General features: G+C 47.0%; 1 protein-coding gene across 2 annotated transcripts; it reads left to right on the top strand.

The window, feature by feature from the left end:
- The first annotated feature begins 2,693 nt into the window (after positions 1-2,693).
- LOC138827507 (DNA-binding protein RFX5-like) lies at positions 2,694-11,083 on the top strand. Of its 2 annotated transcripts, XM_070023090.1 has the most exons (11): positions 2,694-2,885; positions 3,845-3,921; positions 4,016-4,046; positions 4,219-4,252; positions 4,654-4,736; positions 5,207-5,326; positions 5,498-5,621; positions 5,763-5,840; positions 6,285-6,486; positions 7,570-7,670; positions 8,030-11,083. In XM_070023090.1, the coding sequence occupies exons 1-11, from the start codon at positions 2,749-2,751 to the stop codon at positions 9,035-9,037; spliced, it is 1,995 nt and encodes a 664-aa protein (XP_069879191.1). In that variant the 5' UTR covers positions 2,694-2,748; the 3' UTR covers positions 9,038-11,083. The 2 variants fall into 2 exon arrangements, with proteins under 2 accessions (XP_069879191.1, XP_069879190.1); XM_070023089.1 differs by lacking the exon at positions 4,016-4,046 and having other exon boundaries at positions 2,695-2,885; positions 3,845-3,979.

Genomic DNA, 11,083 nt, shown 5'->3' with positions numbered 1-11,083 from the left:
TGGAGAATGTATTTATAAGAGGCACTTAAAATGTTTCAGTTGTTAGGAACTAACTAAAAGCAAGAGAAAAGCCTGGCATCTCTGCCTCCATTATTCTAATCTATTCTTTCTATAGTCACTTTGCAATCACCTTTGGGGCTCCAAGAAAGACAGGACTGACCGATAGTAAGGAACGGTAGACCCTTGTAAGACAGATCATCCCAGACTGAATGACAACTATGGAGGGGGAGGAATCATCTTACAGGAATCAGACTACAGCCCTCAAGTGATGACAGCGGTAACAACTTCTATGTAACAACTCCTATGAAACCCTGGAGAACCAGAGCTGAGATAAAGACCAACCAGGACATATTGGTAACTGGGACTTTTTTTTTAAATACCAGTCCTGGGGGTTGAACTTAGGGCCTAGATGCTGTCCCTTAGCTTTTTTGCTCAAGGCTAGCACTCTACCACTTGACACATAGCTCTACTTCTAGCTTTTTGGTGGTTAATTGGAGATGAGTCTTTTGGACTTTCCTGCCAGGGCTCTCTTCAAACCACGATCCTAGATCTTAGCCTCCTCCTGAATAAGTAGGATTATAACACCCACCTGTAACTGGGATTCTTAAACTATGCATACTTTTGTTCCCTTCCCCTAATTCTTCCTGTATCTAAAACTACCACTCATGAAGATAGCTGATGATGAACTGTTGTGTTCTGGTGGCATCATGCCATGTAAAAATCTCCATTCTCTGTCATATTCCTTTCCAAATAAATTTTCCTATCACTTTCATTATATTTTGTGTCTTGCTTGAATTCTGTCACTGGACTCAGGGACTAACTTAGCTTTTTGCAGTTTAATTAGGGATAAAAGTATCACCAACTTCCCTGTCTGGGATGGCTTTGATCCTGGATAGCTAGATCTCAGCCTCTTGAGCAGCTAGGATGACAGGACATAAACCATCAGCACCTGGCTCTGTGAGATTTAACCAGCAACAAGTAGGAAGTAGAGGTGTGGCTCAAATGGTGAGCTGAAGATACCAAGCTAGAATTTGAAGGCCTGAGTTCAAGCCTTAGTATGGGTGCGTGTGCACGTGTGCACATGCGTGCATGCACACACAAACACACACACATACACACACACAGAACCATTCATTTTGTAAGAAAAAGTATTCTTTTCTGTCAAACTAAAGTGAATTTGGTATTGTGACAGATATTTCCTGGAACTATTCCCTTTATTTACTTCAATTGTATCTGTTATCTGTACTGATTGTTACAAGCTGGCCATGTTAGGGAGCTAAATCTTGTGTTGAAAAAGTTAAAATAATACACTATAATTGCTAAGTGGGGGGAAAAAAAGAAGTAAACCTTTGACAGAAATTAAAGAATGGCTCCCTTTCTAACCTTGGTAATCAATTGTACTTAGACTGTGAGCCTAACTTCTTGACAAGGAGGGAGTTTGGATTGGCATAAAAGCCTAGGAAACTGCCCTGCACAGTGTGCCTGCCTAGCTCTAGGTAGAGTAATGGCATTGCACCATTTTGTGCAAAAGGAAATTGCCTACATCTCTTGTGTGCCTCTTCATTTCTGACACTGGAGGGTAGTGCATTTCTAACAGTTTAGTAATCTTGCTCAAGTTATAGACCTTTGATCTTGCTAGTACAAGATCAAACTCCCATATAGTGAGTGTGGTTCATGGTTCAAGAGCCTGTCAACCTGGAGTCCACGACCACTCTGAAATCACACACAAAATGTGCTCTTCTTGTTCAGTTTTCACAGAAGAGATCCATCGTTTTCACCTACTTTATGACCTTTAAAAATAAAAGTCTTAACTAAGAAGGTTAAGAACTCATGGCCTGGCCAGGTGATAGCTGAAGGACCTTCTAGGGGTAGGTGATTTTGCTAAAGCTTCCACCTTGAGATCTTCCTTTTGGTCAGCCTCCCTGAAATTCTTATCATGCCTGCATCTCCATGCAAGCATCTTTTGCTTGGAAACTGAGAAGCTCAGGGAACACCACCCCCATGCCCCATCGCCCCCCCCCCCCCCCGTGACAAGTTCAAGGGCACTTCCAGCACGTGCCCCCCCCTCCATGGGAGACCCCCAAAATTCCAAGATTCAGAAACAAGGCAGAAATGTGGGGTGACAATATGTTAGCAACTCTTTGGGAGGAAATAAAGTACACCCGGAAACCAATTCTGGGGGGGGGGGCACTTTAGCTTAATGCAGTACAACTGCGGAGGTCGGAGGCCTCCCCTCTTGGAGGGCTGGGCCAGTGAAGGCATTTGCAGACCGCGCGTGGAGGGGGCAGAAGGGGGGAGCAGAGGGGGGGCAGAGTGGGGGGACCCGGCATGGTTCACTTGTTTTACCTCCGAAGAGTTTTAGTTCATAATGAACGTCCATCATTCCGGCCCGTGATTGTCTATTGTTTCTTTCAGCAGGTCTGACATCCGAAGGCAAAAACAAAAACAAAAACCGGAAACGACAACAAAAAAGGCGAGAAAGCTCCCCAGGGAAGCCGAGCCCAGCACCCCTGGGCCCTCGTCCTCCCGCGGTCCCTTTAAGAACCTCTCGGGGGACCGTCGTCAGTCCCACACGGACCCCAGCTCTAACCGAAGCCCTAGCCCGACTTCCCCCTCTTGACTCCAAGAAGACCAACTTTGGATTTTCCCTCCCGTGCTGACCAATCAGCTGCTGTTGCCAGGCAGACTTTAGCGGCCGCCCGTGCGAGTCTCCCGCGCCTTCTCATCTCCGGGTGGCTGCAACGACCAATGAGCGAGCAGGCCGGCCGTGTATCCGGGCAGACCCTGGCTCTCACAACCATTCAGAAAAAGGAAAATAAAGCAACGCACGAGCCCGCCGCCGAGCCCGGACGGCAGGGCTGGGCTGGAGTGAAGGTGGCTGCGAGGTAGTTTCTCTTTTTCTCCCTTCTCCTTGATTGTTGCTCTTGTCGGAAGTCGGTTGTCCAGAGGTAGGGGTGGGGGTGGGGGGGCACACAGGAGTTGGGAGGAGAGCAAGAAAATAAATTATTAATAATAATAATAGATTTGGGCTGTATTTTCAACAGCTTCTTCACCCGTGTGCACGTGCCTCCCCCTCCCCATTCCCCTACCGAGATTCCTACACCTCATTCCAGGCGCTCTGCGCTTCCTCCCCCTCCACTTTGCAGCAACGGGGGTGGTGGTGATTGAATGGGGAAGGGGGCCAAGGAGGGAGGTCAGGGCGCACATCAAGATGGGATGTTGGGGTGATGACGTAGGAGCAGTCGCGCAGAACTTGGGCCCAGTTTGGAGGTGGCTCTGTGTGTGTGTGTGTGTGTGTGTGTGTGTGTGTGTGTGTGTGTGTGTGTGTGTGTGTGTGTGTGTGTGTGTGTGGTGGCTGTGTGGAGGTGGCTCTGTGTGGAGGTGGCTCTGTGTGTGTGTGTGTGTGTGTGTGTGTGTGTGTGTGTGTGTACCGAATATGTTCATATCCCTTCTGACCTCCCAGGCCAAAATAAATAAATAATCTACGGTTAAGGAGTATATTAAGAGAATTGGAGAACTTTATTTTGTCTGGTAGAGAAGGACAGGGTCAAGGAAGGGGAAATTTCTTTCTAATGTAGATTCCCCAACCCCCTTATTTCTTCCTTTGGAAGACTACAGAAAGGGGACAGGTAGAAAAGAGAGGGCAGAGATGGCTTTGGGTTTACATGGGCCTGGCAAAGTAGTGGGCTAATTTCTAAGTTTTGGAGAAGGCAAAGAGTAAGTGAGGAGGGAAACCCCACTAGGGAAATCTGGCAGTTTTACTTCTGTTTTTTGCCTTTCTTGGGGTCTTCAGAGGAAGGGACAGCTGATGTGAGTTAAATCTTAATACCCTCTCCCCTCTCAGCTGTAGCTTTCATATAGGAATGGCAGAAGATGAGCCTGATGCTAAGAGCCCTAAGACTGGGGCAAGGCCCCCCCAAGGTGGTACAGATGCTGGGGAACCTACCACACTTCTTCAAAGGCTCCGGGGTACTATTTCGTAAGTATTCATTCCCATCTCCAAATCCTATTCCAGACCCCTCTGGAGACAGATTGCCTCCCATCAGGTAAGTACATTGGGGTACGAGAACACTCTGCTATGCTGGCAATTCTTGAGCTCCTCTAGGCACTTAAGTCCTTTCCCCAAGTTGGGAGGGAAAAAAAAAAAACCAACAAACAGAAAACAGATACAGGGATGGGAAAACCTCATGACCTCTAGCTTTCTCTTCTTCTCTACAGCAAAGCCGTGCAGAACAAAGTAGAGGGAATTCTGGTAAGCACATTGGGATGAGGGCTATCTAGAGAGATCATTGGTGGGATGAGGGCAGTGGGATGGGATGGGTAAATGAAAGGTTCATGTAGGAGAGCCAGTGTAATTGGCTTTGCACATTGCTGCCAGTTTGACAGTGAGCATCTCACATCATCTGTCATCCTTCTCTGACCTCTCATTTAGAAGGCCTGAAGAGAGAAAATCAGAGCTGTTCCCTTTCTTTCCATGATAGTCCATAAGGGTTCCATAAGCCACAGTGAGCACTTTGCCTCAAGTCATTTGAGTTCCCTCTGACATAGTCTGACAACCTATGAATCATCAGGAGGTAGATGATAAGGATCAAGAAAACATGGATTTGGTCTTTCTGCATCTTATTATTTCTCTCCTCTTCCTTCTTACCTCAGCAAGATGTACAGAAATTCTCGGACAATGACAAGCTCTATCTCTACCTTCAGCTACCTTCAGGGCCCAGCACTGGAGACAAAAGGTTGGTTTGGTGGCAGAGTTTTAAAAGTCAGAGGCTCTGATTCTTAGAGACAGTCCCATTGTGAAGGGGCAGGAAGAGTAGGAAAACACATAGCTGCTATCTATGACCAAGAAAAAGGCCCCTAGCTGAGCGCTGGTAGTTCACACCTCTAATCTTAACTACATAGGAGGCTGAGAGCTAAGGATCTCTGTTCAAAGCCAGCCGGGTCAAGAAAAATCTAGAAGATGCTTATCTCTAATTAACCACCAGAAGTGGAGCTGTGGCTTAAGTGGGAGAGTGGCAGCCTTGAGTGAAATAGCTAAAGGACAACACACAGATCCTGAGTTCAAGATCCACTACCCTTGCCCAGCAGGGAAAGATGGATTCCAGGTGGACTAATTTGGTTCAGTATTACTGAAATAGTAGTTGGGGAAGAACCAGGACAACTGTTGGCCTTTTGCTAATGCTTGTCTCTATAACTTCTCTTGCAGCTCAGAGCCAAGTACACTCAGCAATGAAGAGTATATGTATGCCTACAGGTGGATCCGCAACCACCTGGAAGAGCACACGGACACCTGTCTGCCAAAACAGAGCGTTTATGATGCTTATCGGTGGGTGGAGGGGGTGGGCATAGGACTAATCCCACACTCCTGCAAAGCCCCCTACCTTGCTAGAGTCTGACTTCTTGAATGATTCCCCTACACTTGATCTCTAGGGACTCTCATAACCCACCCATAGCCTCCTCCTCTGAGTATCTTGCAATCTGCCCCTCACTCACTCAGGAAGTATTGTGAGAGTCTTGCCTGTTGCCGCCCACTCAGCACAGCCAACTTCGGCAAAATCATCAGAGAGATCTTTCCTGACATCAAGGCCCGAAGACTTGGTGGCCGGGGCCAATCTAAATATCCTTGACTGAAGAGGTTGGGACCTGAAGACCTGGGGAGGAAATCATAGGATGTGGAGGGCCAGGTGAAAATGGCTTAATTTGTCCTTTAAGGGGCCTGGAGTGCCCCAGTGTTAGCTGCTCCTTAACTTGGCATCAGATATTGCTACAGTGGTATACGAAGGAAAACCTTGGTGTCTATGCCACCCTTGCCTGGACTTGACCTAAAGGGTTCAGAAAGTGTAAGTAACAACTCCATTCTTCTTTCTAGGCTTTGTAGAATGCTGGGAATTGAACCCGGGGCCTTGCACATGCTAAGCAAGTACACTCCACTTGGGCTCTCAGCCCTTTTGTTTTTGTCTTTGAGACAAGGTCTTGCTACTTTTGCCTAGGCAGGCTTCAAATTCAAGATCCTCTTGCCTCTGCCTCCTGGGTAACTTGAGATTACAGGTATACACCATGATACCTGGCTTTAGAACATGTATGGAGGGCTGACAAAGTCTAGGTCATTTGTACATTGCTTCTGGGTATCCTTCTGATTCCTCTATAGCTGAAGGAAAGGGAAAAAGAGTTTGTGGATTTCTGGGTTGGGATGGTCTCAGTCTGGTCTCAGCTTTGGTCAGTAGAAGCGTCAGGGGAAGGGTTCTGTCGTTTGTAATGTGATTGGGCATCTTTTGCCACTACAGCCAGAAATGGGCCCAGAAGTAACGCCAGCACCTCCGGATGAGTTGGTAGAGGCCGCCTGCGCCCTGACCTGTGACTGGGCAGAGCGGATCCTGAAACGGTCCTTCAGTTCCATTGTTGAAGTCGCCCGCTACCTGCTCCAGCAGCACCTCATCTCTGCCCGATCTGTACATGCCCATGTGCTTAAGGCCATGGGGCTGACTGGTGAGTGGACCTTCTCATGTATGTGAAATTCTCAACCACTTGCAACTTTTTTTTTTTTTTCTGGTTGTGGGGCTTGAACTCAGGGCCTGAGCGCTTTCCCTGAGCCTCTTTGTACTCAAGGCTAGTGCTCTACCACTTGACCCACAGTGCCACTTCCGGTTTTGGGTGGTTAATTGGAGATTAGAGTCTCACTGGGACTTTTCTGCCCTGGCTGGCTTCAAACTGTGATCCTCAGATCTTGGCCTCGAAGTGGCTAGGATTACAGGCATGAGCCACCAGCATTTGGCACAACTTTTTTTTTTTTTTTTAATGAGTCTTATTATGTTGCCCAGGCTACTCTCCAACTCCTGCACTCAATTGATCCTCCCACCTCAGCCCCCTTAAGAAGCTAGGACTAGCCGGGCGCTGGTGGCTCACGCCTGTAATCCTAGCTACTCAGGAGGCTGAGATCTGAGGATCGCGGTTCAAAGCCAGCCCGGGCAGGAAAGACCGTGAAACTCCTATCTCCAATAAACCACCAGAAAAAAAACCGGAAGTGGCGCTGTAGCTCAAGTGGTAGAGTGCTCGCCTTGAGCTGAAGAGCTGAGGGACAGCGCCCAGGCTCAGAGTTCAAGCCCCACGACCGACCAAAAAAAAAAAGAAGCTAGGACTACAGGCAGGCACCATGACATGCCTGGTTTCACATTCTTGTATACCAGAATGGACACTTCAGCTTTTTTTTTTTGGCGGGGGGGGGAGGGGGCGTCCGGTCATGGGGCCTGAACTCTGGGCCTGGGTGCTGTCCCTCAGCTCTTCAGCTCAAGGCTAGCACTCTTCCACTTGAGCCACAGCGCCACTTCCGGCTTTTTTCTTTTTGCTTATGTGGTGCTGAGGAATTGAACCCAGGGCCTCCCCGACACTTCAGTTTTAAAGTCCATCTTGTATATCAGAATGGACACTTCAGATTGCCTTCTATTCCTAGAGTCCCTTTGTAGACATGCTTTGACCACCTGCTTTGCCCTGTCTCCTCAGGGCAAAGTCTTCTTCTCATTCTTCAGTATTATTCTCACCCTCATTCTATTACCTTTTCTACACCTCTGGCAGAAGAGGATGAACCCGCCCCTAGGGAAAGGTATTCTAAATCCAAGAATGGAGCAGAGAATCTGGAAGGTGGAGTCCATAAGAAACCTGAAAGGCCAGCGCAGGTAAGGAACTTGATGCCTCTAACTTTTTCCCTGGTGAGCCCCCTACTTTTTCTCTTCTGGTGCCTCAAATGCCTACATTTCTTTCCACATTCATTCCTTTTTTTTTTTTTTTTTTTTTTTGCCAGTCCTGGGGCTTGAACTCAGGGCCTGGATGCTGCCCTTGAGCTTCTTTTGCTGTAGGCTAGCACTCTACCACTTGAGCCACACCACCACTTCCAGCTTTTTCTGTTTATGTGGTACTGAGGAATTGAACCCAGGGCTTCATGCATGCTAGGCAAAGCACTCTACCACCAAGCCATGTTCCCAGCCTCCACGTTCATTCTTTGAACCCTACTGTGATCATCTCTTTTGCTTTTTAGCCTCCTAAGGAACTGGAAGCCCGGGCAGGGGCTAGCCCTCCAGTGCGTGGTGATCGGAAGAAGAGTGTAATTGAGAGCTCGGCCTCAGCACCCAGTAACCCACAGGTCAATGCCCTAGTAGCCCGGCTGCCTCTGCTCCTTCCCCGGGCCCCTCGAGCACTGATTCCACCAATTCAAGTCTCTTCACCCATCCTGGCCCCCAAGATTTCTTCAAGCACACTGAAAGTGGCTACATTACCTCTGCCCAGTAGGGCTGGAGGACCCCAAGCAGCGGTACCCATCATTAACATGTTCTTACCAACTGTTCCTGCTTTGCCTGGGCCTGGACCTGGACCTCAGTCTGGGCCAGGCCCAGGGCGAGCCCCAGCTGGGGGACTTACTCAGTCTCAGGGAACAGAGAACAGAGAGGTAGGCATAGGTGGTAACCCACGACCCCATGACAAGGCTGTCAAGAGGACAGCTGAAGTACCAGTAAGTGAGGCCAGTGGGCAGGACCCAGCAGTTAAAGCAGCAAAGCAGGATACAGAGGATACAGTAAGTGATGCCAAAAGAAAACGTGGGCGCCCTCGAAAGAAGTCTGGTGGAAGTGGGGAAAGACATTCCACCCCTGAGAAGTCAGCAGCTGCCATGGACTCTGCCCAGGCCTCAAGGTTATCATGGGAGAAGTGGAGTTCAGGAGGGAAAAGCAACTCAGCTGGAGAGTCAGAGATGCCAGGGCCAGCAGGAGAGGCTGAGCAAGGGGCAGCGCTTGCCCTTGGTCAGGAAGATGTTGCTGGTTCCAAAGGAGGAAGGGCCCCCAGTTTGCAGCAAGCCAAAGAAACAGAAGATAAAATTGCTCTTGTTCCCCCAAAAGTGAGTGTAATCAAGGGCAGCAGAAGCCACAAGGAGGCTCTTCAGTTTGTAAAAGGAGAGGCAGACACTGCAGTGCAGGGAAAAGGCTTCAAGGGGCATGTCCTTCAAAGATCCTTAACCCATGAGCGGAAAGATCCTAAAGCAACACCCCCCTGATAGACCTGTGGGGAAGAGTGGCTAGATCCACATATTAACTACCTGATCGCCTGCTAGAGGCCTTTCTCTGCACTTGCTTCTTACTTGGCTATTTCCCTAAGGGAATCCATTGTCCTCTGCATAGACAGCTGAGTCACCCAGTGTTACATAGAGCCTGGTGGCTGCTTTTAACCTTTCTAGCTCAATACTTTGACTTTCATATAACACAAATCTGTAGTGGCCTTCTGGTCTGGATCCCTTTGCTCTCCTCTGGGAAGGCAAGGGTAAGTATGATGAATGTATAGCTAAGGATCTCCTGATTTTCAACCATAACCTAACTCAGACTCATTTATCGGCTCATGTAACTGAAAGTCTAGAGGTAGTGCTGGCTCTAGGCGAAATTAGACCTGGCAAAATCAGTATGTTTCCTTCCAAAAACCTGATTTTTGGTCTCACTGCTCCACCTAATGTAAACCATCTTAAGCCCTGGTCACCTCATAGCTGCCAGCATGCCTAAGATTACATGTTTGCCCATTTATGACCAATTGGAAAGAGAGGGTATCATTGTGCCAGATATCCTAGCAAAAGACTCACTCTGATTAAGCCAGCCTGGTCACATGTCCACCCCTGACCAATTAGTGTGGCAAGGAGGATGGTAAGCAGCTATGCTTATGCCACACCTTCAGGGGAAAAGGGTAGAATCAGCCTCCTTGAGATCAGATTCCACAGATGAAAACTGGGCCAGGGGTTTCTGGGAGGCAGCTAACAGCCTTCAACAACTACCAGGTGCATGCATTTTAAGCTTGGTAAGTCTAGATCAGCTAGACCTACAGCCCTTTCCCTTCAGTCTTGGCATTTCCCTTAACGCAGCTATAGCTTCTTTCCACTTGATCTGGCCTCAGAAGAGAGAGAAGGAAGTCATTCTCCTTTGGAGACTTTCTTCATCCTCACCTATTAGACACATACTTTTTTTTCCCACCTACATCTCAGAAACAGACCTTTTTTTTCTTCTCTTTTTCTGAACTTACACATTCTTCTCACTCCCTATCCCCCAGTCTGTTGCCCCTTTCACCAAGTAGAGTGAGATTACTTCCTAGTTATTTCATTAAATTCATTCTGTATCCACCAGGTGTCAGTCTCTTGTCATCCATGTGTCAGGCTGAATCTGTGGGGTTTAGGCTGCTTGTACAGAAAGAGGTGGTCCTTCATGTCAGGGAGCTCAGGTGGGAAGGAGATCCAGATCCTCTGGGTATGTCCATGGGAAAAGCAGTAAACCAGCCCTTATTTATTAAGGACCTCCTTTGTCCTCTAAGTAAGAGAGCATCTGTCAGGGAGTTTCGGCTCTTCCCAAGAAATACAGATTTTTCTTTCTTTCAGGGAGATGGCATTCATTTGTGTTTCCACCATAAAATCCCCAGATTTTTAAAAAAATTATAACGTGATATTTGATATCTATAAAGAATATATGTAACATGAATAAATTATGATATGTAACAATAAAATGAGTACCTATGACCCATCACTCATATATATATATTTATATATATAAGCATTAGAAATACTATGTTTATATCCCTGCCCCACCCTAGACCCCCCTTTTAGAGGTAACCACTGTCCTTAATTTATGTTTATAAATCACTTGTTATATGTATTTCAACCATATGTATAATATTTTTTTAAGAATGTATTTAGTTTTTTAGCTTTACAAGTGTTACATTTCATCCTTTGACATTTGCTTTCATGCACTTAACATTGTTTCTAAAATTCATCCCTGTTGCAAAATTGTGATTCATTTTCATCTGTATAATATTCCATTAAGTACATAAAGCACAACTTTACCATACCTGTCAATGGATATTTGAGCTGTTTCTACTTTGTGCTATTATATAATGCTGCTATGAACATTCTTGTACATGTTAGTGCCTTTGTAGCAGAATTTCTAAAGAGTTCTAAGATGGTCCTTTTGGTCTGTAAACCTCTAAGTTGGGGACTGTCAAATTTTGTCTTATTCTCTAGTAAAGTTTACAACAGACTGAAATGAACTATTCTTGAACTTTTGGTAAAACC

This window comes from Dipodomys merriami, unplaced genomic scaffold (genome assembly GCF_024711535.1).
Source record: "Dipodomys merriami isolate MVZ:Mamm:240054 unplaced genomic scaffold, mDipMer1.0.p SCAF_156, whole genome shotgun sequence".
Lineage (NCBI taxonomy): Eukaryota > Metazoa > Chordata > Mammalia > Rodentia > Heteromyidae > Dipodomys > Dipodomys merriami.
This window is presented reverse-complemented; position numbering and strand designations above follow the sequence as displayed.

Bases quoted from the DNA above. Each gene is read 5' to 3' on its own strand.
- LOC138827507 (XM_070023089.1), top strand. From the start codon at position 2,749: ATGAGCGAGCAGGCCGGCCGTGTATCCGGGCAGACCCTGGCTCTCACA. The intron at 5,327-5,497 runs GTGGGTGGAGGG...TCACTCACTCAG, and splicing joins AGCGTTTATGATGCTTATCG to GAAGTATTGTGAGAGTCTTG. The intron at 5,622-5,762 runs CCTTGACTGAAG...GGCATCAGATAT, and splicing joins GCCGGGGCCAATCTAAATAT to TGCTACAGTGGTATACGAAG.